General features: G+C 46.3%; 1 protein-coding gene and 1 non-coding gene across 2 annotated transcripts; both read left to right on the forward strand.

Moving 5' to 3' along the window:
• The first annotated feature begins 499 nt into the window (after positions 1-499).
• LOC148144686 (uncharacterized) lies at positions 500-21,416 on the forward strand. The gene is made up of 2 exons (XM_087975434.1): positions 500-1,218; positions 21,305-21,416. Exons 1-2 carry the CDS (start codon positions 500-502, stop codon positions 21,414-21,416), a joined length of 831 nt encoding a protein of 276 aa, XP_087831560.1.
• Positions 19,898-19,969, forward strand: trnae-cuc (transfer RNA glutamic acid (anticodon CUC)). Its single transcript has one exon. It is a non-coding gene; the product is annotated as a tRNA-Glu (tRNA).
• Positions 21,417-22,391: the final 975 nt, after the last annotated feature.

A 22,391-nucleotide genomic window follows, 5' to 3' on the forward strand; every position in this document is an offset into this window, starting at 1 on the left:
GAGAACAGAGTGGGGGGGGGGGGGGGGAGAGAGAGAGGGATGGTGCTTTCAGTTTTGTGGAATAATAAAAGAAAAGAATGTTCTGCAGAAAGTAGAATTGCATGTTCTGAATTTCTACCCTGGACTGACAGTGATGACTTTTGTAATCTCTTTTCAGACTATTTGATCTGAAGATGAAGTTTCAAAATCAACACATGAAGGGCTGATGCCTGAACCATTGACTCTCCTGCTCCTCAGATGCTGCCTGACCTGCAGTTTTCTACTCTGATTCTCCAGCATTTGTGAGTCACTCAATCCACCGGGACTGCAACAATTTTCAACTATGATCCAATTGGTTCCTGTTTCAGTACATTTTCAGCATCAGTGGGACTGGAAGAGAGACCCTACTGTTGCAGCAACGCACTGAGTGTGGAGCCTGAAACAGTTATCTGGCCTGGAAAGAGGAATTCGAGGCAGGGAGGGGACATACACGCGTTTGTGTGCAACTGTAGCTTCGGCCATGGAGAAACCATGGAAGTGTGGCGACTGCGGGAAAGGCTTCCGTGTCCCGTCTGCCCTGGAGACACATCGGCGCAGTCACACCCGGGAGAAGCCATTCTCCTGTCCTAAGTGCAGGAAGGCCTTCAGTGATTCCTCCGCCCTGCTGAGGCACCGGCGGGTGCACACTGGGGAGAGGCCCTTCAGCTGCCCTAAGTGCAGGAAGAGCTTCAGCGATTCCTCCGCCCGGTTGACGCACTTGCGGGTTCACACAGGGGCGAGGCCCTTCAGCTGCCTCAAGTGTGGGAAGGCCTTCAGCGATTCCTCCGCCCTGATGAGGCACCAGCGGGTGCACACAGGGGAGAGGCCCTTCCGCTGCCCCGATTGTGGGAAGGTGTTCACTCGCTCCTCCCACCTCGTGATTCACCGGCGGGTCTACACCGGTGAGAAGCCCTTCCCCTGCCCCAAATGTGGGAAGGCCTTCAGCGATTCCTCTGACCTGCTGGCTCACCAGCGGGTCCACACCGGCGAGAGGCCATTCACCTGCTCTGTCTGCGGGAAGTGCTTTACACGCTCTTCCGACCTGCTGAAGCACCAGCGGGTCCACACTGGGGAAAGGCCCTTCAGCTGCTCTGTGTGCGGGAAGGACTTTGCTGTCTCCTCCACTCTACTTACGCACCAGCGGGTCCACACTGGGGAGAGGCCGTTTGCCTGCCCCAAGTGTGGGCAGAGGTTCACAATGTCCTGCAGCTTGAACAAGCACCAGCGGAAGCACCAATGCTCCTAACAATCAGATTCTGCCGGTAACGCTGCTGAGGGTCACCCCCAGGACTGATCCTCCTGCCCTTTCTGACAGTGGGGGTAGTGGGAGAGTTGGTAGGCTTTTTTGTTTTCTACTGGGGGAGTGGGGGGGGGGAGGGAGGGTGGTGGCTTAGTGGTTAGCACTGCTGCCTCATAGCGCCAGGGACCCGGATTTAATTCCATCCTCAGGGTGACTGTCTGTGTGGCGTTTGCATGTAATTCCCCGCTGTGTCTGCGTGGGTTTCCTCTGCGTGTTGCAGTGCCTTCCCAAAGTGCAAACGTGCGCATGTTTGGGCGAATTGGCCAAGCTAAATAGTCCCATAGTGTTCAAATATGTGTCGGTGTGGTGCATTAGTTAGGGGTAAGTGCAGAGTGATAGGGTAGGAAAATGTGTCTGGGTGAGTTACTCTTCAAAGGGTCGCTCTGAACTTGTTGGGCAGAAGGGCCCGTTTCCACACTGTAGTGCCTCTATGTTTCTTTGAACCTTGCTTCCAGTGGGCGCTGCTGCTCATTGCGCCCAAGACCCGCACAAACCTACGACCGCAACACCATTGGAGCAGAAGTTAGGATATTTTGACCCATCGAATCTGCTCCACCATTTATTAGAGACAAAATAAAAAAAACTGCAGATGCTGGAATCTAAAATAGACAAACAGGAGGCTGGGCACAACAAGGCAGGCAGCACCAGCAGGTGGAGAAGTCAGCATTTCAGGTATTATCCCTCAGGACTGAAGAAGGGTTCTACCCGAAACGTTGACATCTCCATCAGAAATGATTTATCAGTATGTTGTTAGAACTAGAGGGCATAGGTTTAGAGTGAGAGGGGAAGGATTTAAAAGGGACCTAAAGGGAAAACTTTTCATGCAGAGTGTGGTGCGTGCATGGAATAAGCTGCCAGAGGAAGTGGAGGAGACTGGTAGAATTACAGAATTTAAATGACATTTGGTTGGGGACATGAATAGAAAGGGTTAGAGGGATTTGGGCCAAGTGCTGGCAAATGGGACTAGATTAAATAAGAATATCTGGTCCGCGTGGACGAGTTGGACTGAAGGATCTGTTTCCGTGCTGTACCTCTCTATGACTACCGGTCCTGATGTAAGTTTCGAATTTAGTAACTTTGAATAATTCAATCTTGTTGAATTCACCTCCTGGAAGGTTTCAAATGAAACCCTCCAAGCGATATGAGTTAACTACGCCGAGTTGGATAAAGTATCCCATCACGTTCAACATGAATGCACAGTTGAAGAAGTTGAAGTCAGAAGTCACACAACACCAGGTTTCAGTCCAACAGGTTTATTTGAAATCCCAAGCTTTGGGAGCATTGCTCCTTCATCAGTGCTGCTCCTTTATCACTTCACCTGATGAAGGAACAGTGCTTCGAAAGCTCATGAGTTCAAATCAATCTATTGGGATTCTCACCTGGTGTTGTGTGACTTCAGACCTGTCCACCCCCAGCACCTCCACATCAGAGTTGACGAATGAGATCAGACTTGATTCAGCATGATTTAGTGAGATATTCATCTGGATGTCCTTATGCCTGAAACATCGATTCTCCTGCGCCAAGGGTGCTGCCTGACCTGCGGTGCTTTTCCAGCACCACACTCTCAACTCTGATCTCCAGCATTTGCAGTCCTCACTTTTTCCAGGTTCATGTGGAAACTCAACACTGTCAGAGTTACAAAGAGATGCCAGTCATAGAGTACTATAGCACAGAGACAGGCCCTTCAGCCCAAACTGGTCCATGCTGACCAAAATGTTTGTCAACACTAACCTCATTTCCCTGCACTTGGCCCATATCTTTCTAAAGCTTTCCTATCCATGTATTTGTTGAAACGCCTTTTCAATGTTGTTAATGTACCAGCTTCAACCACTTCCACTGGCAGCTGTTTCACCAGGCGAACTACACTCTGTAAATATTTTGCCCCACATCTTTTCTTCCATCTTTCTCCTCTCACCATAAAAACGCGTCCTTGCTCTTGAAATCCTTCCCCTAGGGAAGAGACAGCTACCATTAAGCCAACTCTACCCCTCATGGTTTGAAAATATTGCCTCTCAACTTCCTCTGCTCCAGTGGAAAAACATCCCAGCCTATCCAGCCTAAATTCTAATTTGATAATAATGGCAGTGATGATTTTGGCTGTGTGTGTGTCAAGGATCTCTCATTTCTAAGCCAATGCTGTGCCTCTTTAGTTCACCTGATCTTAAAACGAATGGCACCCCATTCATTTAAAATGTCCATGTTTTCTGTGTAAAGTCGGTCCTGGTCGGCAAATAGGCAGTGGTGTCTTATATTCCCGTAGACTTCTTTTGACCGGGTTCATATGCTCTGTTTTGAGATGTATGAGTAAATCTGCAGAACAAAAGATTAATGCAGCCTTTATTCATGTCTCATTATTAAAAACACTTTCTCCATTTACAGATGTGATTGAGAAGCTTCTCCCAATGAATCTTTGACTGATAACAGCATTTGTCAGGCTTTTGAAAGTCACTGCAGCTCTGTCACAGCACAGGGGAGGGCTCTTTCAGACACAACGCGTCATGTAGAAAATTCTCCCACATTAGTCGAGCAAAGTAGACGTCTTTTTAAGACATTGTGAAACTTGTAAGGGTTCAGAAAAGGTTTGGAAGGTTGTTGCCAGGGTTGCAAGGTTTGAGCTACAGGGAGAGGCTGAATACGCTGGTACTATTTTCCCTGAAGCTTTAGAGTCAGCCAGAAACATCTGTTGAATCAGAAAACATCTCTTCCTGCAGCAGCTTCAGACAGACTGCTTGCTAAAATCAAAAGCAGGGGAAAAGAATGGGACAAATGCCCTTTCATCGTAGAAGTGTTTTAGAAGAAAAAATGTCAAACCCTTTTCCCGGATTGTTGCCTTAGCCAGTATCTGTTAACCATTAGCGAAAACCTTAATCCTAGATGAATGGGAAGCCTTTTACAACCCCTCCTGAAAATAAACCAACATCGTCATCTTAAAGGAGCAACATGATCACAACAAAAAGCACTTGAACTGAAACATTTGTAACAAAAGGCTGTACAGTTAGCAGGACAGGAAAACAGGTTTTCAATTGCACCAATCAATTTAAATCAGCCCCATTGGCTACCAAAAATTTATTAAATTTAAATCCTAAAGTTTTGACAACAGGACCAATCCTATCATAAAGAATTGGCGTTCTCAGTCATCTATGTATTAGATAAAGCACCATTTAGAAAAACAGAGAAGGACATTCCTGACGGAGGAATCGGAGGAGGCATCCCCGACAGAAAATGGCGCAGAATATTCCGGAAGACACATAACCTGGTTGTAATCTGAGAGATTAAATTCTATTTTGTGTCATCTGAGTGTGACATGTATTGATTGGAAAAGCATACCAGAAGAATCTTGATTTATTCCAGAATACTCAGTAGCTAGGAAGGATTTATTCAGTTTGTTAGTAGTTTTGTTCATTTGTTCACCGTGAGAGTTGGTTAAATACGTTGCTGATTGTCGGTTGTAAAGTGTCAGGGATTTACTTTTAACACTACAGCAGGTTACACCACTTATCACACTGACTTTACAGATTAAAGGGCAACGTGCCACTCTTTGGACGTTTCAGTTTGAGATCTTGGTGAGGGGGAGGGGGGGTTCAGCCTTCGCTTTGTAACAGTATTGATGACATTCTCTTGAATGCAATGGAGTCAATATTAATCCAAGCCTCTTGGTGTGGTTGTGGGTGAATCACCTTAATTTGGCTCCTGACTCAGAAACCGCACAGACAATCAACTGCTGAAACAATGATTTGCACTTTATTGCACGTCGCAACCACAAATAAAACCTCTCAAGTTCATTCAGCTTCACTCCCCAAACTTGGCTATCACCCAGTTGATGTCTGAAGTTAACTGGTTTTCCACCGACGGTGCCCATCTCTGGAAGTTCCAGGGGTTTGATGCAGTATTATTCTTCTAAGTACTGCTGCGGCTGCATCATTCTGGAATTGAAGTTTGGTGGCGTTTCCTCAATTTCCAATCTGTGGTGTGACTTTTGTTTTTAAGACTCCAACATCACCTCACATTGCTGGAGACCTCAGGTCTGCAGCTTACCTTCTTATCCTTGAGGGTTAGCTGTCTGTTTGAAACAGCCTGCCCTGCAATTAACCCCTCTATGTCAGGGCTTTTCTTCTTCAGGCAGAATTAATTGTTCTTTTGTCACACCATTATTAAACAACATTATCTTGCCTGTCCCAAGAAACAACTTATTGTGTTGCCTCCTTCTTCCCATGGATGTTAATTAGCAGAAATTAAGCCATTTATCGTATTGAATCTGCTCTGCCATTCAGTCATGGCTAATATTTTTCTTAACCCCATTCTCCCTGTAACCTTTGAGCCCCTTGATACTCAAGAATGAGTGAATGGTGGAGCAGACTCAATGGGCTGAATGGCCTAATTTCACTTCCTGTGGTGTCACAGTTTCTCGTCGGCCCTTTCGTTTCTTGGTCCAGAAAGAGTTCTTGTTGACTCGTGAAGTTTGGGAAGCTCTGGAGTTTACAGGTGCACACCACTCTCCTCTCTGCCTCCTCCCAGAATAACGATTCGTCCTGAGATACTGGCAGTTCTTGAGATCCCTGGATATCCAGGAATACAAATCAGTGTGTCTGGAAGTCTCTGCTGCTACCCTGGAACAGAAGGATTATGGGGAGAAAATTCAGAAATCCGAAGAGCAAAGAGACTTGGGACTTCTAGCCCAGGATTCTCTCAAGGTAAACTTACAGGCTGAGTCAGTAGTTAGGAAGGCAAATGCAACAATGGCATTTATTTTGACAGGACTTGAATATAAAAGCAGGGATGTACTTCTGAGGATCTTTCAGGTTCCCGTCAGGCCACAATTGGAGTACTGTACACAGTTTTGCGCACCATATCTCAGGAAGGATGTACTGACTCTGGAATATGTTCAGAGGAGGTTGATGAGAAAGGTCCCAGGATTGAAAAGCTTAACATATGAAGAACATTTGAGAACTCTGGGTCTATACTCAATGGAGTTTAGAAGATGACGAGGGAACTAATTGAAACCTACAGCATACTGAACAGCTTAGACAGAGTGGATGTTGGGAAAATGTTTCCATAGGTAGGAGAAACGAGGACCCGAGGGCTCAGCCTTCAAGTAAATGGAAGACCTTTTGGACCGGAGATAAGGAAAACTTCTTCAGACAGACAGTGGTGTATCTATGGAATTCACTGCCCCAGAAGGCTGTGAAGGCCAGATCGTTGAATACATTTAAGCTGGGGATAACTAGTTTCTTGAGTATCAAGAGGATCAAAGGTTATGGGGAGAATGGGGTTGAGAAATTTATCAGCCATGATTGAATGGTGGAGCAGACTCAATGGGCTGAATGGCATAATTTCTGCTCCTATAATCTTATGATATGCTGATGTGTGGAGGGGTGAGAATGGGGGAAAAGAGATAAAGAGGGGAACACAATTAAAGTGAAGCTGGGTACAGATACATAGGAAATACAATAATTGAACGATAAATTTCAGACCACATAGAAGCACTCGCATACAGAGGGATCTGGCAATATAGATCTCCAAAAGTGGCAATACAGGCGGGTAACGTGATCAAGAAGGCACACAGCACGTTTGCCTTGAGTGTAAGAGTTGACGAGTTATGTTACAGCTATTTATTCCGGCCACATTCAGAATATTGCGTGCAGTTCTGGTCCCTGCACTCCCAGAAGGACATGGATGCTCTGGGAGAGGGTATAGAGAAGGTTCACTAGGACACTGCCTGGTCTGGAGGTCTCATTATGAGCAGCGAATGGGATAAACCTGGATTATTTTCACTGTGAAGATGGGGCAGAGAGATGACCTCAACAGCATGATGAGACACACAGATTGACTGGACGGGGGCGGCATGGTGGCTCAATCATTAGCACTGATGCCTCACAGCACCAGGGAAACTGGTTCGATTTCAGTCCCAGGTCACTGTCTGTGTGGAGTTTGCACATTCTCCCTGTGTCGATATGGGTTTCCTCCGGTTTCCTCTCACAATCCAAATGTGTGGATTAGGGTGGAGTGGCTATGCTAAATTACCCCAATGCCCAGGGATTGGCAGGTTAAATTGGATTGTCCGTGCTTAAATTGCCCCACAGTGTTCAGGAATGTGAATGTTAGGTACATTAGTCAGGGGTAAATGTCGAGTAATAGGGGTAGGGAAATGGGTCTGTGTGGATTATTCTTTGGATGTTTGGGGTTGGGCCAGATAGTCTGTTCGATAGTCAGAGGCTTCCCCCACCCCACCCCCAGGGTGGAAAAGTCAACTACAAGAGGGCACAAGTTCAAGGCGAGAGGGGGACAGTCAGGGGGAGAATTGAAAGGGAAGATTTTTCACACAGTTGGATGGTGGATGCCTGGAATGCACTGCCAGTGGACGAAGTGGAAAGAGGCACCTTAGCAACACTTAAGGTGTATCTGGACAGACACATGAAGGGGAGGTGAATACAGGGACAGAAACCATGCATCGGCAATAAATACCAGGTCTAAGTTAGGATTAAGAATTGGCACAGGCTTGGGCTGGGAGGGGGTAGGGGGTAAAGTCAATTTTCAAAAAGCAGGGGATACCTGTATGGTGATGAAGGGGTGGGTGGAGGCTCAGGTGGTGCATAAACACTGACAGAGCCCAATTGGATTGACTGTGCTGGAGACTCAATGGGACAGAGACAAATGTATCTATTTCAGATCTCCCTGCACTTCAGCCGCTTCTGTGGACTGTTTCCGTAGGGAAGGTGCAATCCCAGGCTCAGAGAGCATCAGCCCCCACTGGAAGTAAAGTGGGTGAGAGAGCGGCCATTCAGCATAAAGGAACCCCTTTCCCCTCCCACTTCACCCACTAAACAGGGTTCAAGATGTGACTCTCAGCATCGGTAACAGCAGAGTCCAACCCGAATCCCTGCGCCATCTAACTTATGAAGTTGCTGGTGTCTCCACAAGTTGCACGACTGGGTGAAGCCCTTTCCATACACTGGACAGGTGAACGGCCGCTCCTTGGTGTGGATGCGCTGATGTTTGCGCAGGGTGGAGGAATCGCAGAAGTCATTGCTCCACACGGGACAGGTGAACGGCTTCTCCCCAGTGTGGACGCGGAAGCTGAGCAGCAGGTGATACGACTGGGTGTAGCCCTTCCCGTACACGGAGCAGGAAAACGGTTTCTCCCTGGTGTGCATCTGCTGGTGCGGCAGCAGGTGGTGTGACTGAGTGAAGCCCTGCCCACACACGGGGCAGATGAACGGGCTCTTGCTGGTGTGGACCCATTCGTGGGCCAGGAGGTGGTGTAACTGAGTGCAGGTGAACAGCCGCTGCCCGGTGTGCAAACGCCGATGAATCTCCAGCGCAAATGGCGAAGGGATACCATTCCCACACTCCCCACATTTCCACGGTTTCTCCATGGTGCAGGTGCCCTCGTCTGTCTCAGACCTGAACAATCAGTTGAAAACTTGCTCACGCTGACAGCATGTGTTTGGTGTTACTGGTGAACCCTCTGATAATTGGAACACTCTCATTCAGTCTGTAAAGCTTGTACCAGTCACTACTCGGGTGTGTGGGTATGTGAGACTCTGAGTTTCCAGTCACACTGACGTTTAAAACCTAACTAAGCAGACAGACCTTCTCCCCTTTGTTTTCAAGGCCATCAATATCCACGTCCTCGTGAATCAAGTGACTGTCAGACTTTGATGTGATGTTTGGTCTGAGATTTCTGCCGCCAAATTATTCTCTTGTAATATTCCTGTGAAGTGATTGCAAAGGTCATCACAGTCAGTCCATAATAGAAAATCTGAACGTAATTCTAGTTACTATGGAACATTCTTTCCTCTCAATCCCAAAGATCTTTGTGTAGATCTATATGTAACTGTTAACCAACAGGGTTATGGGGCAGACTGCATACCTCCACGAAGAGTTCACATGGACTCAAGTTGCTGAATGGACCTCTGCAGTGCAGTATTGACATTCTTACTGAAGATCTACAATATGCTGCAGTACTATATTACAAGCCCAGGAACAACTGCAAAGCAGACAAGGTCTTTTCAGAAGTTGGACCATGAACTTCTGAAGTTGCTGCTTCTCTTCCTCTCCCTCTCTGAATGAAGATTGATCTTCACCCAGACTGCAACTTCTTTCCTCTGTCCAAATATTTGTGAACACATCCTTTTTTTTGAAGAATGGCATGTTTTCTGATCATCACAATTAAAGGGGTGTCTTCCCCCTGATATGCAAAGGGACAGTCAGTCAGGAGAGGGCAGGGTCACGTCTTGTGTTGTTGTGTGGAATCTGTGACAGCTGCAACAATTCATCCCAACTCCTGTACTCAGTGCTCTGACTGATGAAAGCAAGCATGCCGAAAGTCTTCTTCACCGCCCTGTCTACCCATGACTCCACTTTCTAGGAGCTATGAACCTGCACCCTTCCATCTCTTGGTTTGAAATACTGCATATGAAACAGATTTGGTGCTTGTTGGTATGTGTTATTATTTGGTGCTTATCTCGACTCTAATTCGGTATTTTACACTGAATGCCATGACTGATGAAGGCCAGTGTGCCAAAACTTTCTACCTGTGACTCCACTTTCAGAGAACTATGAACATGTACTCCAAGATCCCTCTGTTCCACTACACTCCTTAAGGTCCTACCATTCACCATGAAATTCCTACCTTGATTTGACTATACAAAATGTAAGACCTCACACTTATCTATATTAAACTCCATTTGCCATTAACCTTAAACCTATGCCCTCTAATTTTGGACTCCCCCACCCCAAGGGAGAAAAGCTTGCCTACTTACCCTACCCATGTCCCTCATGATTTTATAAATGTCTTTCATGTCACCCCTCAGCCTCCAAAGTTCCAGAGAAAATAGCTCCAGTCTATTCAGCCTCTTCCTGTAGCCCAAACCCTCCAACACTGGCAGCATCCTTGTAAATGTTTTCTGACCATTTCTAGTTTCACAACACCCTTCCTGTTGCAGAAAGCACAGAATTGCATGCAGTATTACAACAATGATGGAACCAACGACCTCTCTGAAGAGGATTTTAAAACAATATTTATAACTACAAGCAAATCAGGTTAGTTGGGCATGACTTTCCCATAGCAGTTTGTTTTGGTTGTCCTTCATTAACCTATGCTTTAAAATATATAAGAAAATGTTTTGAGGGATTGAATTATTGCTAGCTCGTCCAACATTTGCTCCCCATCCCTCATGGCCTTTGGAGTGTGCAATTGGCTACATGCTAGAAGGCAGTTGAGAGTCAACCACATTGAAGTCGGTCTGAACTCACAGGATGTGAGCGTGTGCACGTGTGTGTAGGGTTGTGAGTGGTAGATTTCCCTCCCTAAAAGAACACTTTAACAACACTTTGTAATGATTGGACAAAAACAACAGTCCTGGCAGCATCTATGAAGAGACGACAGTGTTACTGTTTTGAGTCCAGTGGCCCTTCAAAATTAGGCTGGATTCAAAACATTAACTATTTTCTTTCCACAGATGCTGCCAGACCTGCTGCATTTCCCCAGCAATTGTGCCTTTTGTTGCTGATCTCCAACAGTTGCAATTCATTGTCTTAGCCAATAATGGTTTCCTGGTTGCCAGTACAGAGACAAACTCTTTTTATTCGTTGAAAATAAAGTCCACTAGCATCCATGATGGGATTTTAATTTTTGTTCTCAGAAGAGCGAGAACTCTGGGCTACTTAACCAGTATCACGAGATCACTATCTTCCCTTCACTGACAGTGACATTGACAATATTGTCCTGAATATTTTTCTTTATTCATTCGTGGAACGTGACACTTGGTCTCCCAAAAAATAACCAAATGCGAATTCAGAGGGCAGTTAAGAGTCAACCACATGACTTTGGATCAAGAGTGACACATTCAACAAACTGGGAAAGGACTGAAGATTTCCTTCCTTAAAAAAAGGTTATTAGTGAACAAGACAGGTACTTATGACAATTGATGAGATCACCAGAGCAGCGATAAGTTTATATTCCAGATACATAAATTGATTTCAAATTGCATCGGGGCCATAGCAGCATCAATTTGAAACTCCAGATGTTAAATCCAGTAACAATGCCCAAATGCCACCAACTCCCTACAATCTCTAGGCTTCCCAACAATGACTGGTCTGTAATTGCCAGTTGCATCCTTTTCCTCCTTACTATTTACTATTCAATTCAGCCCATTGAGTTGACTCTGCCATTTATTCAGATCACGATTATTCTGGGAAACATTTACTCCATTTTGCTACCATTTCCCCATAATCCTCAATTCGCTTACTGATTAAAAAAAATCTATCTCAGCCTTGAATGCACGTAACAACCCAGGCTCAACAGCCCTCTGTAGTACCAAGTTCCACAGATTTACTGCCCTCAGGAGAAATTCCTATCTGTCCTAAACATGCAATCTCTTATTTGGAGGTTAAATCCTCTGGTCCCAGACTCACCCACTTTTCCACGTCGAGCCTGTCAAGTCTCCTCAGAATCTTGTACGTGACAATAAGGTTATCTCTAATTCTTCTAACTACTAATAAGCACAGGCCCAACCTATTCAGTTCTCCTCATAAGACAGTCTTTCCATACCTGGTATCATCATGGTCAACCTTCTCTGGACTGCCTCCAATGCCAATATATCTTTCCTCAGGTAAAGGGCCCTAAACTGTTCACAGTATTCAGTTGTGGCCTGACAAATGCCTTACATAGGTTCACTATAACCTCCCTACATTTCTACTCTATTGAAAAGGCCAACCTCCCATTTGCCTCCCTATTACTCACTGAAATTGGATGAAGAGATTTGTGGACGTGATTCCAAATCCCTCTATTCTAAAGCTTTCTCCATTTAATATTCAGTTCTTCACCTCCTGACAAACTGTATTACCTCATTTTCCCGTCTGCCAAGCTTTCGCTCATTTGCATAACCTGTCTATATCCCTCTCCAGATATCTAATGTCACCCTCACCACCTGCTTTCACATCAACTGTCTCTTCTACAAATTTAGCAATAGTACCTTCACTTTACTTATCCAAGTAATTCATATATATATTGGAAATAATGTTGGCCCCAGCGCTGATCCCTGTGGTACACCACTAGTTACAAGTTGTCATCCTGAACATGCCCCTTACCACAACTGTGGTAGTTAGCCAATCCTCTATCCATGATAACATACAGCCTCCCAACACTGTGGGCTCTTTGCTTACTATTTCATGAGATGTGAATATCATTGGCTGTGCCAACAACTCTTCCCAAACTGACCTTGAAAAGGTGGTGCTGAACTGCCTCTTAAATTGCTTCACAAATATGGTGTGGACTGCAACAATGTTCAGGAGTGAGTTCCAGCATTTTGGTCAATAACAAAGAAACAATGCGATATATCTTGCAGTCGGAATCCTGTGTTCACACTTGTCTGTTCTTGGTGGTTGAGGTCATGACTTGGAAGGTGCTTTTGAAGAACGACCACTCATGCAACCAAGCCAGACTGGTAGATTGTGGCCCGAGACTCTGCCATTTTGAATTCCCTCATCGATCTACATTCTTTCCAGCGAAGTTTCAGTCTCAAACCGCCACGCAATGCCATCTGTTACGGCTTAAAAGATAAGAATACACATGATTGCCAACCGTATTTTGGGTTGTATAAATCTTTGCCTGCCAGAATTATTTTCCAAAAGACTTTAATTAAACTGGGTGACTGCATGAAATGGTTTGTTGGTCAGACTATAATCATCATCCTCAATGGAGACAATGCCAGTAATACCATTGAACTCGTCTTTTTGTTTAAAAAGCACAAGTTCTTGATTTATTTTTACAACTTACTGGCATTCACACCTGCACATTCAATGTCAAACTCAGACAACATAAATGAAATTGCACTATTAATTTTGTTTTACAACAATCCAACAGATTAATTAATAATACACAGTGAATACCAAGGCTGATTAATGTGAAATTAAATTTGACTGAAAATGTAAAATCGAGATGAGAGATAACAAATGTGGGAAGGGCAGAAGGCAAGAAATGCAGCATCATAGAAGGTGCTCCTCCAGGGAGTGTATTTTACCAACTACAACTGCTCAATATAAACAAACACTCTGACATGATCCTCCGGTTTTAATGTAAACCATACTCCCATACAGTAGGAACCATTTAAATAAGTTAATAGATACAAGCCTTGAGCAAATCCAGCCTCCAGCCAGGCCTCCCGCTTCTTGGAGCTCCGAGAGGGGTTCCCACTCATTCATTCAACAGGAGGCGGCTCAATTTATTGTAATGGGCACGGAGGGTACAGCGGTCGTGTCTCATGATGAGGAGGAAGCTGTTTCCTCTCATTCAACAGAAGAGGACCTATTTACTAGAGTTCTTTTTTGTGGTGCAGCTGTAGTCTCCCATAGAGCCCTGAGGCTCAGGTTCAAATCCCACTGCTCCAGTGTGTGTAATAACATTACTGCCCAAGCCACGTGCCAATTGGCACAGGGATAAGAAAATTAGGGAAGTAAACACGTCAACCTGTTCAATGCTATCTCCAATCATTTCACTTTCTGTCCCATTCGTACTCCAGGGAGCCCAGCCTCGTTTCACGGAGGTTCTTTTTGAGAAGTTTAATCGGGCATTTTTGCACAAGTCAAGTTAAGAAAGCCGGGATCTCTCGCAAGACTGCGCGGAAGACAACAATTGTAATTCTTGGCGGAGAGGCTGAATTATGAATTCACTAATAGCCTCGTCTAAGCGATGGGGCAGAGCGCGCCAGTGCCTGTCTCTGTGGCGCAATTGGTCAGCGCGTTCGGCTGTTAACCGAAAAGTCAGTGGTTCGAGCCCACCCAGGGGCGGTGTGTTCGCTGTTCTGCCTTCGCTTCGAAGCTGTACGCTTTTAATGGGGTCAGGAAAATGTTCCCCAAACGGAAATCTTCTCCACAAAGGGGTTTCTGAATTAAATTAATGTCCAACTGAAGGGACTGCGGATGCTGAGAAGCCGAGACAAAAAGAAAAACTCGGCAGGTTTGACAGTACCTCTCGGAGAAAACAGAATTCTGAAATGTTGTCTCTGATTCTCTTTCCACAGATATTGCCTGACCTGCTGAGTTCCTCCTGCAATTTCTAGGTTTGTTTTTAGCGGAAAGTTCATTTCACCTTTTGGGATGAAACACCTCGACTCGCCATGTGCAGATATTTAACCATTTCGAATCACTGTAAAGTGATTGGATTCAAACAAACTCTGCGATGATTCACTCTTTCTCAGCTCTACAGGCAGACAGACCTGGGAAGTGAAGCTGTCAGTGTGGTTCTGTATTCGTGGGCCGAGTGGTTAATGCGATGGACATGAAATCCATTGTGGTTTCCCCACGCAGGTGTGAGCCCTGCCGAGTACAAAATGAGAAATGTCGTCGAAAAGAAAGGGAGCTTGCTCCCAGGCTTCTTCTTTAAGATTCAAATCAGTGGAGGGGGAAAAATATTTCACTCACATTGGAACTGGTGGGAATCTGCAACCCACTGCCTGTTCGGGTGGAACAAGCAGATACCCGCAGAGCTTCGTTTGAGGCTGTGAGCAAAGTGTTTGGAAATGAGATTAGAACAGTGAGGGGCTAGAAATCGTGATCGAAATGAAGCAGGCATCTGAGGACAAGGGTGTTTCCTTTGCCAGTGAAAGATACTGCTTCACAAAGTTGGGCCTGTGGCAGGGAATCAGTGACGGTGATTATCTTTGGTTGTTCACCTTGTGAAGGTTCCCATTGCTGCGCATGTCCATGTTAACGACAGAACTCTGCAGCATGGTGCCGTAAGATATGCACAGGACCGGGGCGCAATGGATGACACATCTGACTCCACCTATCTGCTTGAAATGCAGCTCACAGCTTCTTCACACACCCCAATTAATCTTTCTCGTTCTCCTGAAGCCGGCATACGCCATGAATTCCCGATCTGCGGGCATGAGAATCTTTTCACTGTCTCGCGTCAGGAAGTGTCCCCAAGAACATCGGAGTCAAGAAACAGCGCTGTCAGATGAGGGGAAGCTGAAATAGCCCCACACGCTGCTCACGGGCACATTTTACTTTCCCCAACTCACCACCCCAACCACTGCGGCTCCTGGGAGTGGAAAGGAAACAATCACCAAAACCCAGTCTTCGCTTTGTGAATCTTCAGAAAATCAGCAAACGTTCATCCCTTCGGATTTTCTATCCTGGGCTGACAGGGATGGGTTTTGTCACTCTTTTGTAGGACATTGCAAGTGGATGTTTTGCAGAAAAGCACCACAATGCAATCTGATTAATCAGGACCTGGATGTTTTCGGTCTTTGAATGTAAGTGTTGTGCTCCAGAACTTTGTTGTTCACAGTTTATAATACTTAGCTTCCCAGTCCCCTGTGTCACTTGTTGAAAATGTTTAATTTGCGTCTTGTAATCCTTTCACTGTCTGCTAATGAGGATAGCGTTTCCGTGTTTTACCTAAATTATCTTGACCTTGCATACCTCAAGCCTCAAGCTAATTTCACGAGAAAACTTCTCCAGTTCAAAAGCCAACTGTTAATGATGGCTCTGTTTCTTGTCACGTATCCAATTTCAGATCGATGTTGTTAATTCCCCTTTTATTCCTTCAGATCCAGGTTTCGCTCACAGGGCTAGAACAGAACTGTCGCCAAATACATTTGCCAATCTACGTTCATCCTATCGATTGTATTAGCATCATCAACACTTCTCATCAAAATAACTCGAGAGACTTTCATCACAATTTTCTGTGAACAGTTCCACATTAGCTTTGCTGAATGAACCCCAAATTTCTTGAAGTGGCTCCTCATGTTCGGCCCTGATTATTAATCTCTCTATGCATGGGAATGGATCCTTCCCACCCGTTCTATCACTCATCAATGTGTGTCGTTCAGTTCGATCTCCCATCAGCCTCCTCTGTCCTGATCAAATCCAGGGGAACAGAATACGTTGGGACTATGGCGCGGACAGGAAAAGCCTAATACTCACCTTTCCTGTTAGAACCACTCCATGAGAAATTTTAGACCACAACTTTGGGCGTGTAGTTGTGGCCGAACACTTAAGGTGCTAGCGTAGAGATCCTTTGGGGCTCCCCCGCTCAGGGTGGTAACCTGCTGACTATGCTTTCTTCACTGGCGATTTTAAATGACTTCCTGTTGGCTGCATTATCGCTCAAACTTCACAAAACCCGTCTCGATAAAATCACGTTTTCTCATGTCTGGGAATTGATTGCCATGCAGGAACCTCGGATTCTGAACAAACAACGTACCAGCCTCACAACGTCAGCTTTGTTTACCTTTCCACAGATGCTGCTCGACCTGTTGGCTTTCTGCAGTATTCTCTGTGTTTAATCGGCACAATTGGTCAGCGCGTTCGGCTGTTAACCGAAAGGTTGGTGCTTCGAGCCCACCCAGAGGCGATGAACTTCTGGTTGCCTGTCACTTTAACACGCCACCCTGTTCCCTGGCCCACATCTCTGTTTCAGGCATGCAGCAGTGTTCCAGCAAAGCTCCGCTCCAGATGGAAGACCAGCGCCTCATTTTCCGTTTGGAATCCTCCAGTCTTCAAGATCGAGTTCAATATTATTTGGACCCGAACTCCCGCATGCCCTTGATCCCTACCACACCCACACGAGACCTTGTTATCACATCGTCTGCTGTTACACACGACTTATTGTTAGCCAGGAATAGTCTCCATGAACAGTTAGTCACCCTCCGACACAGATCGTTATTCTCTCCTTTGTCCCTCCAATGTTCTCCCTCTGAACTCGTGGCAAAGAGAGCAATGTGGATTGATATCCCTGAGCCAGCTCTTTGTCCCATCTCCAGGAACCGGGTTCTCTCCACTGGCGGATAATTAAACCCCTTTGTTGTTGCGTTGACGTGAGGAGATTGTATAAATATAAACTTTTCTAAATCCCCACCTTCCGTTGATTGAACTGTGAGTTCACTCTGAATCACAACACGTGTCACAGCGCAATTTGAGGCCCACATTAGCTCTGCTGGTTCTATACAGCAAGTAAATGAGAGTCTCTATTCGTATCATTCTCTTGCCTTCGCCCTGTAAATCTCCACATTGTTACTTTGGACATGACCACCGAATTCCCTTTTGTGTTCTTGAATCTGCCTCCTTGTCACGGTCAGACAGGGACAAGAAAGTGTTCTTCCTAATGTCACTTTTACTTTTTTTTCCAAATGCCTTGAAATCTCTGCCAATTTTTTGGGAAATTGAAAGGATTCTCATTCCTGCACATGAGGCTGAATTGATTTAATTTCTAACGTAAAGGACTGCGGATGCTGAGAATCAGAGACACAAAGAGGAGCTGCTGGAGAAACTCAGCCGGTTTGGCAGTACCTGTGGGAGAAAACAGAGTTCTGAAATATTGTCTCTGATCCTCTTTCCACCGATGGTGCCTGACCTGCTGAGTTGCTCCTGCAATTTCTGTTTTTGCTTTTAACTGAAAGTTTATTTCATCTTTCATGATGAAACAACCAGACTCGCCATGTGCAGATATGTAACCCTTTCGAAACCTGTGAAGTGATTGTATTCAAACAAACCCAGCAATAACTCACTATTTCTCAGCTCCACAGGCAGAGAGACCTGGGGAATGAAGCTGTCAGTGTGGTTCTTTATTCGTGGGTCGAGTGGTTAATACGATGGATTTGAGATCGATTGCGGTTTCCTCACGCAGGTGTGGACCTTGCCGACGACAGTTGAGAAATGTCGTCAAAAAGAAAGGAAGACTGTTCCCCGGTTTCTTCTTTAAGATTCACATCAGTGGAGGGGTTGGAAATCTGCAACCCACTGCCTGTCATGGTGGAACAAGCAGATACCCACAGAGCTACTTTTGAGGCTATGATCCAAGTGTTTGGAAATGAGACGAGAACAGTGAGGGGCGTGAAGTCGTGATCGAAATGAAGCAGGCACCTGAGGACGAATGTGTTTTATTTGCCAGTGAAAGATACTGCTTCACCAAGTTGGGACAATGGAAGGGAAGCAGTGATGGTGATAATCTTTGGCTGTTCACCTTGTGAATGTTCCCATTGCTGCGCATGTCCGTGTTAACGTCAGAACTCTGCAGCATGGCGGCGTCAGGTACGCACAGTGCCGGGATGCAATGGATGACGCATCTGACTCCACCTACCTCTTTGAAATGCAGCTCACAGCTTCTTCACACACCCCAATTAATCTTTCTCATTGTCCTGAAGCCGGCATACGGTTTGAATTCCTGATTTGCGGGAATGGGAATCTTTTCACTGTCTCGCGTCAGTCAGTGTCCCTGAGAACATCAGAGTCACGTCACAGCGCTGTCAGAGGAGGGGAAGCTGAAATCGCCCCACACGCTGCTCAAGGACATATTTCACTTTCTCCAACTCATCTCCCCAACCACTGCGGCTCCTGGGAGTGGAAAGGGAACGAACACCAAAACCCAGTCTCAGCTTTGTAAATCTTAAGGAAATAAGAAATCTGTTCATCCTGTTGGATCTTCCATCCTGGCCTGGCAGCGTAGATTTTCAATGGCTGTCCAGTCAGTGCCGATTCGTTTTGGCTGAAAAAAATCTTCCTTATCTCATCCCAGCATTTCTTGCCACAGTGATCTGTGCGGCAGAGTTCATGTATATATTTCCTTGTATGGTATTTTGTAAATAACATTCGTTTGCGGGTTGTTTGTATAGGCTATTCCAGGTTCATTAGCCGCTGTTTAAGTGTGTTGGTAGGTTTGTGGGCTACCATGATGCTGAGAGCGTTGAGTTGTCTGGACATCATTTCCCAGATGTCTTTTATGTAAAGTAATGTGGCTAGGGTTTCTGCACACGCTGTGTCTGCTTGTGTCAGTTTGTTGATGTGAAATCGACACACTGGGTTTATTGGGTAGGCAAAAGTGCGGATTGCAGATGCTGGAAACCAGAGTTTAGATCAGAGTGGTGCTGGAAAAGCACAGCAGGTCAGACAGCTTCCGAGGAGCAGGAAAATCGACTTTTCGGGCAAAAGTCCTTCATCAGGAATGGAAGCAGGACGCCTCCAGGGCGGAGAGATAAATTGGGGGGTGGGGGTGTGCTGGGCCGAAGGTAGCAAAGAGTACAATAGGTGAATGGGGGTGGGGATGGTGGTGAAAAGTCAGAGAGGAGGGTGGAGCAGATAGGTGGGAAGGGAGATTGGCAGGTCGGACAGGTCATGAGGATAGCACTGTGCTGGAAGTTTGGAACTGAAGTAAGGTGTGGGGAGGGGAAATTAGGAAATTGGTGAAGTCTACATTAATGTTCTGGGTTTGAATTTATCCGAGGCGGAAGATGGGGCATTCTTCCTCCAGGCATCGGGTGGGGAGGGAGCGGCGATGGAGGAGGCCCAGGACTTGCATGTCCTCGGCAGAGTGGGAGGGGGTGTTGAAATGTTGGGCCTGAGGGCGATGGGGTTGATTGTTGCGGTTGTCCTGGAAATATCCCCTCAAGCGCCGTGACTGGACTCTGCGAGGAGTCTCCAGCCTCCCCAATGTAGAGGAGACCGCATCGGGAGCAATGGATACAAGAAATGACATTGTTGGATGCACAGGTGAAAGCTTGCTGACGACCGCGGCCCAGGTTCGATTTCCGGGCAGGAAAGTAATTTTTAGTAGAGCTGACAAGGGTAATCTGCATCTCCCTGGTGGTCTAGTGGTTAGGATTTGGCGCTCTCACCGCCGCGGCCCGGGTTCGATTCCCGGTCAGGGAAACCATTTTCCGGGGTGCAGGCTACCCGTTCTTCTTAAATGCGCTGTGTAATTATTTATAGTCGTTCCTGGGTGCTGCAGTGTGTCGTTGAAATCGTGTCCTGTTGTTCTCCTCTTTTGTGAATTTTATGTCAGCGAGGATATTGTTGATGGTGTTGTAGGTTTCCTCTAATTTGTTTCATTTTTTGATGACAAAAGTGTCATCACTGTAGTGGACCCAAAGTTTGGGTGGATCGTTGGAAGGGCTGTTTGTTCGAGTCTCTGCATTATTGCTTCTGCGAGGAAACCTGATACTGGTGGTTTCATGGGTATTTCGTTGATTTGTTTGGAGGGCTTGTTACTGAATACGAAGTGGGTGGTAAGACACAGTTCTACGAGGTTGACAGTGCTATCTTTGCTGATGAAGTTTGTGCTGTGTTTGTGTCTCTGGTTCTTCGAATAGTGTCTTCAGTTTTCTTTGGCCAAGTTGATGTTAATGGATGTGAACAGGGCTGTTATGTCAAAGGACAGCATTATTCCATCCTCTTCTATCTTAGTGTCTTTGGTGTTCAGGAATTCTTGGATGGAGTAAATGGAGTGGCGTGAATCTTCGACTTGGTGTTTTCAGTGGAGGCCTTTGACAAGTCTGCATATTGGTGTTCCAAATGGTGAGGCTTTGGGCCTGAGGGGGGCTCCTGGTTTGAAGAGGAGAACAACAACACAGTACCATTCTTAGATGTCACAGTAGAGCGAACAGTCAATGGGGAACTTCAAACTAGCGTCTACAGAAAAACAACACACACAAACCAAATACTTAACCACAGAAACAATCATCCCAACACCCACAAACGTTGCTGCATCAGGACATTATTTCAACGAGCCACTACACACTGCAGCACAGAGAAACTATGAAGAGCACAAGAGGAATACGTATATAGTGTATTTAAGGAGAACGGGTACCCAATAAACCCAGTCCGCCGATTTCTCATTGATGCTTCCAAGCTGACTCTCAAAAATTCGTTTGGCCCTCCATTCTTTCCTGTTTGTTTTTTGCGGGTTTTGAAAGCTTTCGCAATCCTCTGACTGAGTATTGGAGTTGGGAAGTTATGTTGTGGCTGTATAGGACATTGGTTAGACCAGTTTTGGAATATTGTGTGCAAATCTGGTCTCCTATCAGAAGTATACTGTGAAATTTGAAAGGGTTCTGAAGCACCAGTGGGTCCACAGAGGGGAAGAGGCCCTTCTGCTGCCCTGAGTGTGGGAAGGCCTTCAGTGATTCCTCTGCCTGCTGCCGCACCAGTTGGTCCACACCGGGGAAGGCTGTTCTCCGGCCCCAAGTGCGAGATGGCCTTCAGCAGTTCTTCCCTCCTGCTGAGACACCAATGGGTCCACACTGAGGAGAGGCCGTTCTTCTGCCCCGAGTGCAGGAAGGGCTTTGCTCTTTCCTCCGACCTGCTGGCCCATTGGTGAGTCCACATGGGGGAGTGGTCGTTCAGTTGCCCTAAGTGCAGGAAGTCCTTCAGCAATTCCTCAGCCCTGCTGAGGCACCAGTCCGTCCACACCGGGGAGAAGCCGTTCTCCTGCCCCGAGTGTGGGAAGGGCTTTATCCGCTCCTCCACACTGCGGAAGCACCAGCTGGTCCACACGGGGGCGGGGGGAAGGGGGGGGGGCGGGTTGGGGGGAGGCCATTCTGCTGACCTGAGTGCGGGAAGGCCTTCAGCAATTCCTCCACCCTGCTGAAACACCTGTGTGTCCTTCAGCAGTGGGAAGCCCTTCAGCTGGCCCGAGTGTGGGAAGAGGTTCATGTTTGCTTGCAACTTGCGGAAGCACCAGCGGGGGCACTGCTGCTCATTGAGCCAGGGACTGCACATTGCCAATGAAATGATCCAAATAAACCTCAGACCACAAGACCATCGGAGCAGAAGTTAGGCCATTGGGCCCGTCGAGTCTACTCTGCCATTCGTTAGAGACAAAATTAGTGCAGATGAGATTAGCTACAGGAAACAGGCCATTTGTCCCAACAAGTCCCCACCGACCCTCCGAAGAGTAACCCATCCACACCCATTTCCCTCTAACTAATGTACCTAACTCTATGGGCAATTAAGCATGGCCAATCAACATGACCTGCACATCTTTAGTTTATGTAAGAAGACAGGATCACCCAGAGAAAACCCATGCAGACACTGGGAGATTGTGCAAACTCCTCACAGACAGCCATCCAAGGCTGGAATCAAACCTGGGTCCCGTGCGCTGTGAGGCTGCAGTGGTAACCACTGAGCCACTACATATTGCAAACCGAAGTTGCAAGCAGGAGGTTGGGAGAATACAGCCTCAGAATGTGGAGTAGTCAGCGTTTTGGGTATTAACCCTTCTTCAGGACTGAAACGTTAACTTCTCCATGAGAAACGATTTATGGGAATGATGCTGGGGGTTGTAGGGTTTGAG

The sequence above is a fragment of the Chiloscyllium plagiosum genome, unplaced genomic scaffold (assembly GCF_037043375.1).
Source record: "Chiloscyllium plagiosum isolate Xiang-an unplaced genomic scaffold, Cpla_swu_hap1 HiC_scaffold_27, whole genome shotgun sequence".
Taxonomy (NCBI): domain Eukaryota; kingdom Metazoa; phylum Chordata; class Chondrichthyes; order Orectolobiformes; family Hemiscylliidae; genus Chiloscyllium; species Chiloscyllium plagiosum.